The sequence below is a fragment of the Podarcis vaucheri genome, assembly GCF_965113315.1.
Source record: "Podarcis vaucheri genome assembly, chromosome: 8".
In the NCBI taxonomy this organism is placed as follows: domain Eukaryota; kingdom Metazoa; phylum Chordata; class Lepidosauria; order Squamata; family Lacertidae; genus Podarcis; species Podarcis vaucheri.
Genome location: NC_138766.1, coordinates 52,459,236 through 52,476,361, shown reverse-complemented (window position 1 = coordinate 52,476,361; position 17,126 = coordinate 52,459,236). Strand labels below are relative to the sequence as shown.

Below are 17,126 nucleotides of genomic sequence, written 5' to 3'. Positions count from 1 at the left end.
AAAGCAAGATGGTTGCTTATTACCTTGACATCTGATGGGAGGGCAGGCCCCACTAATAAGAAGGCCCTCTGTCTAGTTCCCTGTAACCTCACTTCTCGCAATGAGGGAACTGCCAGAAGGCCCTCAGCGCTGGATCTCAGTGTCTGGGCTGAACGATGGGTGTGGAGCCACTCCTTCAAGTATACAGGACTGAGGCCACTTAGGTCTTTAAAGGTCAGCACCAACACTTTGAATTGTGCTCGAAAACGTACTGAGAGCCAATGCAGATCTCTCAGGACCGGTGTTATACGGTCCCGGCGGCCACTCCCAGTCACCAGTCTAGCTGCCGCATTCTGGATTAATTGCAGTTTCCGAGTCACCTTCAAAGGTAGCCCCACATAGAGCACATTGCAGTAGTCCAAGCGGGAGATAACTAGAGCATGCACCACTCTGACGAGACAGTCTGCGGGCAGGTAGGGTCTCAGCCTGCGTACCAGGTGGAGCTGGTAGACAGTGGTGAAGCTGCTTGCTCTGCTACTGGGGGCAGAGAGCAGGCGGGGTGGGGCTGGCGCCGCCGGGGGCGTGACATGCACCTGGGGGGCGTGATGCGCATCCCGGGAGGCATGGTACGCTGCCCGCAGGGGCATGGCGTGCATTCTGGGGGGCGTAACACACTGTGGGGGTGTGGTGCCTGGCGTGTGGGGGGGGGTAGGCAACGCGTGTCCAGGAGGGCTGCCGCAATGGCACCGGGGCGGTCTGCTCCCTCCGCACTCCCATTCCTCTGCCAGTGCTGGTAGACTGCTGCCCTGGACACAGAACTGACCTGCTCTTTCATGGACAGCTGTGCAATCCTAGTGCCATGCCTGGTTGAAAAGTAGAACTGCAAGAGTCTCAGTGTGGAAAGGAGGGCCGAGGAAATGTCTCTATGTAAGGAAACATTATTATGGTTTTCTTGACCTCTTTCTTTCTGTCATAATACCAAGTCTGGGATCCCTACAGTTGGAACAAATCATTGGCGGACCTTGCTGTCTCACATTTCAGTGGCAGCCTGCACAACACTAAAATTCAGTGCTCCCTCCTCTTGCCTTCCATTTTACATCATAGTTGCAACACCCCAAGGCTCCACACCCAGTGCAACCAAACTGGTTGCAATCCCCTAAATCCGTCCCTGAACAGATGTTAGAGTGAGCATCAAATAAGTTTGGGAATGCACAAAACTGAGAATTCTTGGGAAATGGATATCAATATTAAAGGCTTCTTAGTCATTGTATCTTTTTTTCTCATATTTGGAGTTTGGACAGATATCAAAATAATGAACCAGATTAACTCCACAATAAATAATTCAAGGGAGGATGTGCATTTGTATACATGTAGGATGTACACATGTGGCTTTTTGTGTATGTAGTTACATACCTCTGTTCTGTTTGTCTATAAAATAGAAGTAAATTATTGTTGTTTAGCTGTCAATTTAATATCTGTGAATATATACATCATTGTTTTTAAGACATAATTTTGCTAAATTTAACCTCCCTTGTTAATATAATTGTAATACCTGAGTAGACGGTGTCTTGCGTGCTTGGGTGTGATTTTGATAATATTGAATACCATATTTGTTCAACTAATTACTACAATATCTTATTGATTTTCAACATCCTGCTTTATTTCTAACACATTTTGATTTTGTAAATGGTACACATCCCTAAAATTAGATACCACAGTGCATTAAATTATAATTTCTTTTCTACTGTGAGATGTTTATCATTTTGATTTTGGAAGTACTTGTACCTCACAATAAGAATAGATTAAATAGATGATTGCTCTCCATTGCAGACTAATTAGCTGACCGTGACAAAGAAATCTGCTGATTTTTCTTTGGAGGAATGAATATAAATGAAATTAAATTTGTCACTGGTTTAAATTGTATTATTCATCTGTGTTCTATTTTCATTTTGTCCTGATCCAGGGATAAGAGATAGAATCCTGATTTTTCTCTGATATTTCATTATTGTAAAATTGAGATGTAAGGCACACTTACTTTCTGACCCACTTAGCATTTTAGCGAGTAAATAAAAAAAGGAGTGTATTGTCATCACTGCACATATTGGGATTCCTAACTCTACCTAGGCTCCACCTAGGCGGCAGGACTGATAAACAGCTATTCATTAGCTACACTTGCTCCCCACTGTTACTTATCGTTTTATTCTCTCTTGTTTTCAGGTTCCCAAATATCTGGGTCTGAATGGAAGTTTCAGTGTCATTACATTACATTACTCATTCATTACATACTGAAAGACTACACTTCGCACATGAAGCATCTCAGTGCATGTTTTATGCCAGTACTAGAGCACTTGCTTGGTATGCAAAGGTCCATGTTCAGTTCCTGGCCTATCTGGTTTGGACTAGAAAAAGTTCCAGTCCAAAATTGTGAGGAGGCACAACCTGTTAATGTAGTTAATACTGAGCTAGATTGGCCAACTAACATAAAATATATTCCTTATCTGTTGCTGGGCGCACTAGTTATTTTTGCAGATCCATGTATATTTCAGTGCCTACAGCTATAGGATAAGTCTTTATAAAAGATACATTTTTAATAATAGTAGCTAGATTTGACAACAAACTATATTGAAGCAAATTTTGTGTACCAACTCTCTTAATCTTTACAAAATTGTATCAGAGATAGAACCTGATAATACAGTGGTGCCTCACAAGACGAAAAGAATCCGTTCTGTGATTCTCTTCGTCTAGTGGTTTTTTCGTCTTGCGAAGCAAGCCCATTGACGGATTAGCGGATTAGCGCTATTAGCGGCTTTTAGCGGCTTTTAGCGGCTTTTAGCGGCTTTTAGCGGCTTTTAGCGGCTTTTAGCGGCTTTTAGCAGCTTATCTGCTGATCGGATCAGCTGATAAGCAGCTTAGCGGCTTAGAAAAAGGGGGGAAAGGAGGGGAAAACCAGCAGGAACTCGCAAGACATTGTCGTCTTGCGAAGCAAGCCCATAGGAAATTCGTTTTGCGAAGCACCTCCAAAACGGAAAACTCTTTCGTCTAGCGAGTTTTCCGTCTTGCGAGGCATTCGTCTTGCGGGGCACCACTGTAATGATAAACAAGAAGGAGACTTGAATAGGACATTTACTAGCAAATATATATTTGCATGACAGAACAAGGCTCTTCTGCTTATGTTAATTTTAGAGCGGATTCCAACTCAGGTTTCTTTAAAGTCTTAGTAAATAGATGTATCATGGTCCAAACTATTGCTGGCAAAGAGCTGGGGGGAAATAAGCAGATTCCAGGTAACACAGGGACATTAATTAATTAACCAGTCTAATATTTGCAACCATCCTCTCACTTCCTTATTATTCACAATATTTAATTATTTCAGATATTCCATGAAAACAATAATGGACCTGCCTTTTACAAGTGGTATGAGCCCCATAGGACACCCAGTGCCTGAGTGTAGGTGGGAATGAACACATGGAGGAGAGAACTGAGGGAGAAAATACCTTTGGCTTTGCCCCCTTGGTCTCCTTTTTCTTGCATGTAACCACATTCCTTATGACGTTTCAAATGAAATTTCTGAATCCACCAAAGGGGGTGGAAAGCTCTTAGAACTATATTTGGTTTTTATATAAATGCCAGTGAACTAAACATGGGATTTTCAACAAGGAAGTGTAGCTGGTCATGGGGCAAGTCAAAACTGGCCACCTTACTTTCTAGGAGTACCTTCAGTCACTTTCTTACTGTGCTCTTAACAATTTAAACATTTGTGATTCATGTAAAACCTAATCAGCAGTACAATCAACCCACACAGTGTGGGCAGTGTGAGGAACAGTACCACATTTAGGATGGTGTGAGCAGTTCCCTCACACAGTGCGCCAAGCCAAAGGGGCACAAAGTAGCAGCAGTAGTAGTAGTAGAGTAGATGTAGATGAGTAGATAAATTTATTGTCATTGTCCGTATATACACAGTATACACAACAACGAAAATCAAACACCCACCCAAAGACCGGGTTCACATATACATTTGCACGTATCTCCGAACTCTCATCCTATTTAAACATAATCTATAAAACATAACATAATCCAGAATATAGCATGACCTATTAAAAGCATAACATAACCTAAAACCTATCTCATTCCTTCTACTCCCTACTTACTAAACCTTGCAACTGGCCCTGAGATCGTTATTTAGTGCAATCAGAGCTCTTGGATAGAAACTATTCAGAAGGCTTGTGGTTCGTGTTTTCATTGTCCTATATCTTCTGCCCGAAGGCAATAGTTCAAAGAAGTTGTGAGCAGGGTGGGTGGGATCTCTCAGAATATTATGTGACTTCTTCAAGATGCGAGACGTGAAGATCTCATCCAGGGTTGGTAGTCGGAGCCCAATAACGTTCTACTACTAGTAGTAGTAGTAGTAATACTTATCTTTATACATGTACCTACTGAGAAGATCCATAAAAAAGCAATTGTACCAAAATGAATTATTGTGAAAATAAGAAATGGGGGGGGCACCAAATGTCCTTGCTCGGGGTGCAATATTACCAAAGTCCACCCCGGTGAGGAATTATTCTTCTTATCACGTCAGCAGTCGCCTTTTCATTTAAAGTTTCATGTATGATTTTAAGAGCATTGAATCATATAATAAGAAACTGAATTTCTAGATCTTAAAGTATTTCTTCATGTTGTATAATTATTTTATATTACTACACTTCTCAAAGCATTCTAAGTTCAACCACAGTTATAGGGACTAAAATGCTGTTTTCCCTCACTACTGCCATTGGCTTTTCATCATTACAAAAGTATGTGCAGGTTGCTGACAAAAGAGCTTTATTTAAATGAGCTGTAAAATCTTTAACAACAATTCTAAGTGGAACAGGTTTAATAATAAAGAGATATCTTTTTACCTATGCACTTGGAGTATTAGAAGATAAATATTAGCTACATTTTGCTCATAATTCTGCCATTCTTGCTTGCCTTGCCAAAACCTGTAGAGTTGTTTTGTCAGTGTTTGAGTTATAACAATGAATTGTACTGACACGGCTTATATCATTTACTTAGTATGCAACATCTCATTGCATTATTAAATTAATATGGCACATGTAGGATTATCTAATATGTTTAATTATTATTTTGGAGAGAAAAGGGCAGATTTAGAAAGATCAACATTTTCTGCATGGTTTTTTAACCCCTAATTCTTCAACAATCCTCAACGGATTTGGTTTCAATGGAAACCAACATTAAAAATCTAACTCTACGTGCACACCTAAAAATGCTCTTTGGGCCTAGTAAATTAAAGCAAATGGTGCCAATTAGCTAAATGTTCTGTTGTGGAAAATGCCAACTTCCAATGTGGCAATTTCATAAAACTTGGCTCGAACAAGTAAAGGATATATAGAATCATAGAATCATAGAGTTGGAATAGACCACAAGGGCCATTGAGTCCAACCCTCTGCCAAGCAGGAAACACCATCAGAGCACTCCTGACATATGGTTGTCAAGCTTAAAGACCTCCAAAGAAGGAGACTCCACTGCACTCCTTGGCAGTAAATTCCACTGTCGAACAGCTCTTACTGTCAGGAAGTTCTTCCTAATGTTTAGGTGGAATCTTCTTTCTTGTAGTTTGGATCCATTGCTCCGTGTCCGCTTCTCTGGAGCAGCAGAAAACAACCTTTCTCCCTCCTCTATATGACATCCTTTTATATATTTGAACACGGCTATCATATCACCCTTTAACCTCCTCTTCTCCAGGCTAAACATGCCCAGCTCCCTTAGCCGTTCCTCATAAGGCATCGTTTCCAGACCTTTGACCATTTTGGTTGCCCTCCTCTGGACACATTCAGTGTCCTTATTGAACTGTGGTGCCCAGAACTGGACACAGTACTCCAGGTGAGGTCTGACCAGAGCAGAATACAGTGGCACTATTACTTCCCTTGATCTAGATGCTATACTCCTATTGATGCAGCCCAGAATTGCATTGGCTTTTTTAGCTGCCACGTCACACTGTTGGCTCATGTCAAGTTTGTGGTCAACCAAGACTCCTAGATCCTTTTCACATGTACTGCTCTCAAGCCAGGTGTCCCCATCTTGTATTTGTGCCTCTCATTTTTTTTGCCCAAGTGCAATACTTTACATTTCTCCCTGTTAAAGTTCATCTTGTTTGTTTTGGCCCAGTTCTCTAATCTGTCAAGGTCGTTTTGAAGTGTGATCCTGTCCTCTGGGGTGTTAGCCACCCCTCCCAGTTTGGTGTCATCTGCAAATTTGATCAGGATGCCCTTGAGTCCATATGATGGACCCAGGACCCAGGAAATAACATAAACATGGAGAGGAGGGAGAAATTATGAAGAAAATATTATAAACTTTCTCTGAATGTGGATATAAGACAGAATTGTTTCAAAGATATGACATGTTGGCATCAAACTTCTGTAATTATCAGAGCCAATATGTTATTGGCTCAAAACTGGAAAGTTGCCATACTCCCTCCCTGGAAACAATGGCTTAACAAATTTTGGGATTTATCTATAACAGCAAAAATAATGACTTATCTTAGAGCAAGAATTGTTAATAAATATAGAAATAATTTCTGGTAAAACTGATTGCCCTTTATACAATATTATCAAGAAAATACAAAATACAAGTAGTATTTGAATTATTATTTTTTGAAAATATGTATTTTTTGTCTTGATTCTTATTTATTTATTCTTATTTGTATTATAACATTATGATTTGAAGTAATATTTTTTGATCAGAGTTTTTATTATTGGTAATAATTGTCAAATAATTCAATAAAAAAACACAACAACTGGAAAAACCTAGAAGTAAGACATGGGTTGGCTTAGTGTTAAGTTTAAACTCTGTCTTGTGGTTTGTCTTGCCCCAAACAAACACAAGATAAAACCATGGTTTGTTTTTTTTATTTATTCTGATTTGTTTGTAGGTAACAAACCATGAGCCCAGGTTTGCATGTAATGCAAAGCCAAACTATAGCTTAGCTCTGGTAGCATTGCAGCAGCAGGGCCAGGAGACAAGCAAAAAGCCACACTTTTCTCTCTAGGCACCAACACACTTGCCTGTTCACAGTAAAACCATGGTTTGGCTTGCCACTGCATGTGAATGAGGCCCATGTGAAATATTGAAATATTAATTTTCAGCATTATAGCTAGTATTTTGTATAGATTTTCAAAGATGGTATTGAAGACAGGAGAAATTATGTGTTTCTCAACTCCCTTGAGAAACAAAATGAAAATGAGATTTGGACACGGTACAATGTATTGGTCGCCAAAGAACGCTTCCTTTCTCTGATATAAAGACATTTTTATTCATGCATTCATTGTGGTATTGATCTCAATAGGTTTGAAAACTTCCATAGATACATTATACCATTGTTTTAATGTGGTTGACAACCATGCTCAGAAAGGTTGTGTACTGACAATAGTGATTGACATTTTACTGAGAGTACTGTAGCATGACTAAATAGAAATGCAGCTTTAAAAACTCTTTGATATAATTGGTTCCCATTAGCCATTTTCTACATTAGCAGTGTTTTCCTCTCCTGCAACAAACAAATGTGGCCAGGATCCAACCAGTATCTCCTGTGGATTTGGGCATGCCCAGTGATAATTTTACTTCTTACTTTTCTTTGAACTGATAGATCCTTACCATATTGCAAAATGCTCTTGAAAGTTTTTCTGTATTTCAAATGTGACTCAGAAGTTTCACGTGTGGAAGCTGTTGTCTGAGCCCCTTTGGGCACATGGACTTAATTACTATCCTAGATATAGAGAGGAAGAGGGTTTAAATGTTAGCTATTAAGGTAATACGTTTGCATCCATTCATTTGAGCTGCATGTAAAACTACTGTGCCAGATTTTTTTATTTATTTCTTATTTATTCCCAAATTTAGAAGAACTGTAATATAAACAGAAATTGGTTAATAATGTGTCTGCAATAGCTGTTACGTTTAAAACTCATTTAATATTCTTTGTCAAAGTGATTTTTGCAGTTAGAAAGATATGTAAGAAAACCAGGGTAAGCCCACACTTGTGATTCTCTTTATACAGTATATTGTAACATCTGTGTATGTGCATGTGCAGATATAGATATATAGATATGGTAGTGTCACATTCAGCTGCTGCCTTAACTGCAATTTAGTGCAGTTAGATGCTTTCATGTCACATGGTTATAGCTAGGTAGATTAATAGGGAGTTCTATCTGGAAATTTCTTTCCTGTTATTGTTCTCCCTCAGCTGCTGATGGTGAAGTTAATTCTCTTTAGTTTTGTCATGCTCTGAAGCACACATTGCCAAGCTATGATAAGCTTTACAAGGAAAAATGAGCCACAGTGTCCATCAAAGTCTTAAACTTGCATTTTAAACTTTGGCCTGACCTGATGTGCCATTCAAAATGCTTCAAAAGATTATTTTTTTAAGAAAGGTTCAATATGTCCCGAGGCTATCGGTTTTGAGTTAAACTGGGTGAAGTAGAAATATTTTACTCATCAGCTTTGCAGTCACAGAGTTTGCCTCAGCTAGAACAAAACTGCTGAGGCATTTAGAGAAAATTAACCCCCCATCCTGGCAGCCAGATGTGACTGGTTTCTGATGAATGCACATGAGTGGGCTGAAAAATCAAGAGACTGTGAAATTCCTGTCAGGTCCGTACAGTGCAGAATGGGCTATTGACTGCTTTCTATATTTCCCTCCATCATTCTTCTTGAACACTGCCATTAATTTCCTCTCCCACTCTGACTTATTTTTTCCCCTTTCCTCTTTTAGCTCTCGCGGCTGCAAAGGAAGCTGCACAGGGTATTGGTGGAGTACTTCAAACAGCGAGCCGTCTATAGCCAAGCTGGGCTGGCGAAGTTCCAGGCAGCCTCTCATGAGAATTTTCAGAAAATATTAGCTGTGCAGGTAGGTGATTGCAGGGAAGTAGGAAAGATCATTCTGATCTAGATTGAAAAGCAAATGATGGGTAGTGTGATGAAGCATTAAAACCATATCCCATCAGAGTTTTGTAAATTTTTAACCTCTTTAATAAACTGAAATTGCATGAAGGATGAATCCAGTAGGCAAGCATATGTACCACAGATAGATATTTTCTTTAAAAGAGAAAGTTGTATTTTGTTCTCGGAAGCCTTTACAATGATCATTATACAAATATATTTATTTTTAACCATTGAAAAACAGGCATTAAGAGTGCAGCTAAAATATTTTAGAACACACTATAGCACATTCCTTTCTTTACCTCTTATTGACACAGAAAGCAACACTTTTGATTTTTCACATTTTATTCCTCTAAAGAAAAAGAGGCATAGATTACCCATTTACTGTAGCTAAAGATCATCACTTTACATATTCTGAGGGGTAATGGCATCACAGGAATTAAGGAATCCTGGTGTAATGGACACAGGCCCAATCTGATTAAGCCAACATTATTCTTACCTTCAGACCCAGACCTGGACACCTCACAATAAGAGCCAAACTAAATGTGACAGACTGCCATGTGTAGTCCCCCCCTTTTTTCCACAGAATGTGGGCATAGAAATAAGGGGACTTCTTAATATTTCTCCCTCTAGCAGATTTTCCAATAACAGTTGTTCCCTCCCAAACTGCTTTCTCTCCAATCACCCACATCATAGAATTGTAGAGATGGAAGGGACCCCAAGAGTCATCTAATCCAACCACCTGCAATGCAGGAATATCAACAAAAGCATCCATGACAGATAGACATCCAATCTCCAAGGAAGGAGAGTCCACCACCTTCTGAGGGAATCTGTTCCCCTGTCAAACAGATCTTGCTGTCAGAAAGTTCTTTCGATGTTTAGTCAAAATCTCCTCTCATGTAACTTGAATCCATTGGTTCAGGCCCTACCCTCCAGAGCATGAGAGAACAAGCTTGCTTCATCTTCCATGTGACAGCCCTTTCAGTATTTGAAGATGGCTATCATATCTCTTCTCCATCTCCTTTTTTCCAGGCTAAACATACCCCATTCCCTCAACTGTTATCATAAGGCTTGGTTTCCAGACCCCTGATTATCTTGGTTGCCTTCCTCTGCACATATTCCAGCTGATCAATATCCTTCTTAGATTGTGGCACCCAGAACTGGACACACAATATTCCAGGTGTGGTCTGACCAAAGCAGAATAGAGCTGTACTCTTACTTCCTTTGATCAGGAAACTATATTTCTGTTGATGTAACCTAGAATAGCATTGGGGGGAGGGGCTCGTAAGGCCCCTAGATCCTTTTCACATGTACTACTGGCAGTCCAGGTACACCCCCCCCCCCCGTCTTATATTTGTGCAGTTGGTTCTTCCTGCCTAAGTGTAGAACCTGCATTTGTCCCTATTGAAATTCTCTCAACAGGGACAGCAATCCACAATGGGGAATGACTACTGAGAGGGCATTTGCATTGACTACAGACTCTTCATGTTATGTTTCCAAATCATGTGTCATATTGTTTGACTGATCCTTGTTTCAGAATTATGTGCTAACTCTGCCCCAAAGTGGGTAGCAGCCAATAATAAGCTGTTGTTGTTGTTGTTTATATTCGCCTTTCTTGGGAGACAATGGAAGAGGTGCACTTCAGGGTGAAGTCAAACCGTTGGAGAGTTATAGCATCTGCTGTGGCTGTAGAGACTGATATGGGAGAGAGATGTTTTGTTGCATGCGGGGCAGATTAAGGCATCCAGTTCTGTTGCCACAGGTACACCATGACATGTCTTTTCTCTGCAATCCTCCCAGAGATCATTCTTCCTCTGGTCACTCCTATAGATACACAACCTGACTGTTTCCAGGTACTGCAATCATCTGCAAGGGATTCCCACACATGTTGCCAGCCTTCATGATATATTTGCAGACATCTTTGTAATGCAGTGTTGGTCTGCCAGTAGGCCTAGTGCCTGAAGCCAGCTCTCCATAGAGCACGTCCTTTGGGATCCTGCAATCTCCCATTCTGTGGACATTTCCACAGAAGCCTGGTAGCTACATGTGGCACGAACACAAACAACCAAGACCAGCTGGTGCCAGTGGTCTGACCTTGGATGTCTCTGGAACACTCACTGTTTTCCCTTGGTAGAGAAGAACATGTTCGTGATGCAAGTTAGCAGACTTATTTTTTCTTAAATAATTTGTCCTTGAAAGAAAGAGGAGTGGTAGTACCCCTGGTTTAGCACTATTAAGCCTACTGCCACAGACTTTAGTTGTAGTCTCGTAATCCAATGCCAGAGCACATCTTCTAGAGTTAGTGCCCTCTGTGCCCTTGGAAAATGGGACCAGTGTTTACCTGTCTATTGAACAGCCCTTTCATTTATGGTTTCCTTCTTACTTGTCAAGTGATCATCAATTTAACTGCATTTTTTCTCAACAGTTCTTTCACAGGTAAATTATAATAGTTCTCTAGGTGGATGATCTTCAAAGCCTCTTTTATTTCTGAGGGTTCAAGTATTTTTACAATTGCCGATAACATTCAATTGCATCTTTTAGACATGCTAATTTTTCAGTTATTGCTTACTCTCACCTTGCAGGCATATGGAGTTTGGCAACACTGGTGTTTTAGTAAGCAGAGACTGGTACTGGCTTTTTATTGGTCCTGCTTTTTGCCATTATTTATAATAATTATCTGGAATGCTGAAGATGAAATTTAGATACAAATCTTCTATTTTATAAATTTCCGTTTCCTGTTTAATATGACATATTACAAAATACAAGTTTCACTTCTTTAGGACAACTGTGAATTAATTCCCTGATATTCTGAACTTTAGATCAGATTCTGTGGTTATCTGCAGAGAGCAGTGCTCATACATATTTTCCCTGAACCCAAGACAAGCTTGTAATGTGCCCGCTCTTATCTCTCTCCCCCACCCCATCCTGATCTCATATTGGTTTTGAAAAAATGAAGGATTGATTGTTCCTTAGCTTCATTTAGTTCCCTTTGTTCAAGCTCTTTATGTTTCTGGCAGTTTGGCATGTATGCACAACAGTGACAAATACTCTACAGATACTGGGATCTAGTGTTAGTTCTCTTATGCTCTCTGGAGACCAGAGGCCTATCTCATGGATGCCATCTTCAGTTCCATGATGGAAGAAAACTTGGATATAAGTGCAAAAAAGAAATATAAAATAATAAATGTACTTGTTTATGTTCTCGGGTATGTAAATCCACTCAGCATCACTAGGCTTGGGAGAGTGGGAGAGGTGCAGAATCTTGCCATGTAGACGGCAGCCTGTTCAGAAACCTTGGGTGCTTGTGAGCATTCTACACATGCGACAATATTTCTCATTATAACTCCTGTGCATATATAGTAGTATTCCAGTGCTTCTTAGCATGGTATAGCATGTATTAGGCCCTACTCCTACCAGCATGTATGACTCTTAGCAGACAGGGTGGAAGAAGAAACAATCCAAACTATGCAGGAAGCAACCTGCTCAGTGGCATAAATACAACAGATTGCATCTAAAATTATAGACTAATCTTGGTTGCCATTGGACCACTTGACAAAGTACCTTAGCATGACAAAATACTGCAGTTGCAGTTGGTACATGTATGTTCAAATGTTTGTCATCAGAACAGCTTATGGATGTTAAGGCTTCCTTAGATTGCCTTGGCTGTTTGACCAGTCCTTTACCTACCATGCAGTAGAGAGAGAGATAAATTTGACTGTTCCATTCACATTTCCTTAAATGTAGCAAGATTCATTAAACTATATAAAGTTTAGTGAATTGCAAGAGCCAGCCAAAATGCTGCTGTTGATTTGCTTGAGTGCCTTTTGTGTCTCAGTGTGTCAACTTGGTGGTGCTGTGCAAACAGGGAAATCCTTTGTTACAGCTTGTTACCGCTTAAAATCCTAGCTAGTTGCCTAATGCTCTCTCAGCACTTTGCTGCTACTGTTCTACGATGGCATTTTGGAGCTATTCACAGAATTTGTCCACTTCTGGGTTATGGTCTTTTCTTGTCTTGGCTCCAGCCATCTGATCCTCCTTGAGGGGAAACCTACTGCAGTGTTGCTTCATTCCCTATCTCTTAAAGCATGCCCTCAGCTTGCCTGGCAGCTTTCTGAACATTGCTGCTCCCTATTCAAGGTAAACATAGCCTGGTCTCAGCAGCCAGACTGTTATTTCCCTAGACCATGGCAATGCTAACTTCACACTCCAATTCCCGATTCCCTCTATTTATAGTCTGAATTCTAACTTCTTATTCCTCAGGTGACCCACATCCTCTATTACTAGCTTCACCTAGGTTAGTGCCAACCCAGCATGCCAGAGACCTAATCTTTTAAGTCACTCTGGTTCAAAGGGGTCTCAGTTGTGCTATATATACAAAGCACTTCTTACAGCCTCTCAGATGGGAATCTGGAATGCCTCTAACAGATAACAAGGTTTTCCTTATTTAAAAAAATATTGCATATTCATATCAGTGTCCATGAACCTTTGGACTTCTATGAAGACAGAAATATTGGAGGGAGAAAGTCCTTATCCAAACTGAACTTAGGTGGTGGTGTGAATTGGATACAAGGTGGTAATCATGTGAGACCCAAAAAGTAAATTTAACAGAATGTAACTGGTTCTAATGTCATTAGACTATTTGACCTGATTCAGATGTACTGATAGGAGTCCAATAAACCAGCCCAGAATATCAAACCAGGATATAGTTTGATATCCTGTCTTTGAAGAGAACTCTTAACAATTTCCACATTTGGATGTCCAGTGAAACCATGATTTAATAAACCAGGAAGGTTTACCCAAGCCAGTTGACAAGGAGAGGAGAGAGGCCAGGGCTGAGGAAGGGAACACATAGAGAAACTCAGTCTGGTAAACCAAAACTACAGATGAACTGAACTATAAGGTATTTGTTTTTCCCAGAAGTATCAAAGTTGGAGCATTTTCTGTGTTGGAGAGGTGTTGACAATGTTGTGCTCAAACAGATGAGACCTCAGAGCATGGCATATTTATTATTATGTATTTTGGCTAACCAGACTAGAAACCATTTTTAGATCACACCTTTGGAACATTGCCATTAATAATGTGCTATTAATGTTCTGGTATTACTGATGTGCTAGGTCACTTCCATGTGGAATTATATTTTAAAATAGATTCAATTCTGTATTGACCATGTAAAACATATTGCTGCAAAAGAAACTGTGGGTTTGTAAGCTGTCAATCCTCTCTTTATTTTTTCAAAGTACCATGTGTGAAACATCAGGAAAATACCACTCGGCAGCTTGTAACGCCAAGCTTGCTAACACACTTTAGGCCAATTTAGCCCCTCCTCTTTTAACCTACATCACAGTTTTAAAGATGCAAGGAACCATTTTTGGCAGCTGCCCTGCTTTTATTACTTCCTGAATTAATTGCGTCAGTTTAGCACATCTCCAGGAAAAGATGCTTCTTCCATTGATTATGAACATAGCTACTGAACTCTTAACCATGGCTGCAAAGTAGATTATCTTTTAAAGACACTGGTTTTGAAACTTAGACATTTAATTTAATTATCTTTTCTCAGAAGTGTACAAAGCAGTGAGAAACCTCATGTGAATAACATATTTATAAGACAATGCAGAGATGCATTTTTTGCCACAAACTCACTAATTTTAGCTATAATCACTAGCAATGTTTTTGTTTTACAGACTACTATGATTTGGCAAAAGAATAAAATTGCTTTTAAAGTACAAAAATAATTATGAACCACTTGAAATGTAATGTCTGTGTTTTATTTCTCATCAGAATTCATTAGTGTGTAACATCAATAATTTAGCCCATCATTTGCCAACACTGACTTGGCTCAGTAGTTCAATCATGTAACCCTGTAAACTCACTTTCCATTAAAATGAATGTTGCTGACAAAGGATAACTAAAGAGATACTTCATTTATTAGCTAAAGAGATACTTCATTTATCAACATTTTTAAATTAGGAGTTTGGGACCACAGACACTTAGCTGGATAAAATATTTGAAGGGATCTTTACTATACAACTCAAAATGTATGTGGAATCATAGCGTGTTATTCAAAATGACAAATATATTTTTATTTGTGTAACATGCTTCATAGATAGCATGCTTTTCCAGAGGCAGGCAGAGCCACTTGCAAACAATGATATGACCTACCAGGATGACAGCTTGGTTGTCTTGTGCAAAGCAATTATGGTGCAGTGTCTTAATGGAATTAGAACTTCCTTCCTTCCATTTTGCTGTAGAGGAATCCAGGCTGAAATCAACCCACGCATGACATACTTGTCCTCTGAGTGGCCACCCATGATTCTACCTGGATAGGCAGCTTGAGATGGCATGATCCATACTTCACAGACTGACAATGTGGGTACACAGTGAGGTATTCTGATGACTGGCTTAGCATATGCAAAGAATTGACTTCAACCCACACTCTAGCATGTGGTTGGAGTGAATCATTGTTTAATCAAACATTTCTCATACAAAAACACTAAATGCAAACCAATTTATCCTTCAATTTCTAAACAGTAATTTGAAGCATTAATTTGTAAATTAATTTATCATGAAGTAGGCCTTTCACAATAGCCACTATTTTTATCTACACCAAATTGAATCTTTATGATTTTTAGATTCCTCATCTAGTGGGCCAGTACGTACAGAGCTGGAAATTGGGGCATTTAGATAGAATCATAGAATCATAGAGTTGGAATAGACCACAAGGGCCATCGAGTCCAACCCCCTGCCAAGCAGGAAACACCATCAGATGAGGAACCAGGCTATGGGAGAGTCATTGAACTCTATATGGTTCATGTGACTTGGTGCTATATATGAGTGCTTCAGTTGCTATAGTGCATCTACTGGACATACATTGCCCAGAGAGCGCTGATTCTTTACAGCCCATATTTCCCACCAAAGCATTATCAATGGAACAGAAGTTTGTCTGAAGTAATTTGCCCTTGACAGATCTCAAGCTTTTTCAGATATCACAATTTTCTTTTAAGTATATGCAAATAGGTCATTTTGTGATTTGTCCTAGTAACGAACCAAGCATGTGTGAAGTTTTTACTTAGAATTCTAAGTGTATTTTCTTTAGTTTTAATAGCTGTAACATGCTAAATTTGCATCAGAAATATTCAGAGGCCAGAAGTTTAATTCACTTTGGCTTATCTCACATTCTGCAACCATCCAAAACTAGGAATGGGGCTCTTTTCTCAGACATGAGGGCAGGTTCGTATACTCATGACTACAACACTAAGCAACTAAATGACTTAATGACTTATCACAGGTCTGACATAAGAGATGGTACTTTGATAGCAGGCAGCAGCATCTCAAACACAAACATTCCACTGCTAATAAACAAGTGATGAGAAATAAAGCCAGGACAATGCATCTCTGAATCAACCCTAAGAGTAAGGCCAATTGGCCTAGACATTAAATCTATTTAAAATCAGATTCATACCTTGTGGATGCCGTGTGTCTCAACATGCATGCAATGGGGAAGTTATTGCACCACTGAACATAGCGTATGGCTCAGGCAGGCAGAGCAATCTACATGGCAGATTTCTCAAAAAAAGTGGCCTGGTTTACTGTTGTAGCTAAGAAAAGGAAGTGATTTTCTAAAAAAAATTCAGTGGAATGTGGCGCACTGTAAAGCGTACAGCTTGTAAAGTTGTCTGATACATGTGCTGAGCAGGTATGAGCAGTTTGCCACATACTCTGACATTAGCTTGGATACAGAACATTATTCAAGCTAACCTACTGCACCTGAACAGAGTTATCGAACTCCAGGAAGGCATGGGGGAAAGTATGCCTCACTGCTCACCAGAGGCTGAGGTCCAGTCTTTGGCGGCTATGCCTTGTCATATCTCTTGCCACAGGTGGGGTTTGGCCCACCCAAGGTTGATGTTCAGATTAGCTGCCCACACAAATAATTTCCCCAGCAGATGTTATTAATCAAATGTGACCTCAGTAGGTGTCTTAGTGTCTCCTCTGTTTATTCCTGCATGCAGTTACAGTAAATTTCTTGCAGCCAGGAAATGCATCCCTCTCAAAGCTGAAATGCTTTCAGATGAGAACATGGCTAGCTGCCACTGTCAGAACGACTCCAAGGAAGTCAGGAGTTTCCTGGGTTCAAAAGAGTTGCTTTGGCAGCTGCCACTGTACCTCTCAGATGGCCTTCTCCATGGAGACATTTTTTTAGATCACTGAAGCAGCCTCTA

General features: G+C 39.9%; 1 protein-coding gene across 8 annotated transcripts in view; it reads left to right on the top strand.

Moving 5' to 3' along the window:
• The window catches only part of CCDC178 (coiled-coil domain containing 178), a 128,663-nt gene that overhangs the window by 109,541 nt on the left and 1,996 nt on the right, over positions 1-17,126 (top strand). For 7 of the 8 annotated variants that reach the window (XM_082234810.1, XM_082234811.1, XM_082234809.1 and 4 more), the window contains one exon: positions 8,741-8,875. In XM_082234810.1, the coding sequence (XP_082090936.1) occupies positions 8,741-8,875 (135 nt within the window). Of the gene's footprint in view, positions 1-8,740; positions 8,876-17,126 lie in introns of those variants that run through there. The other variant, XR_014222614.1, reaches the window with a different exon arrangement.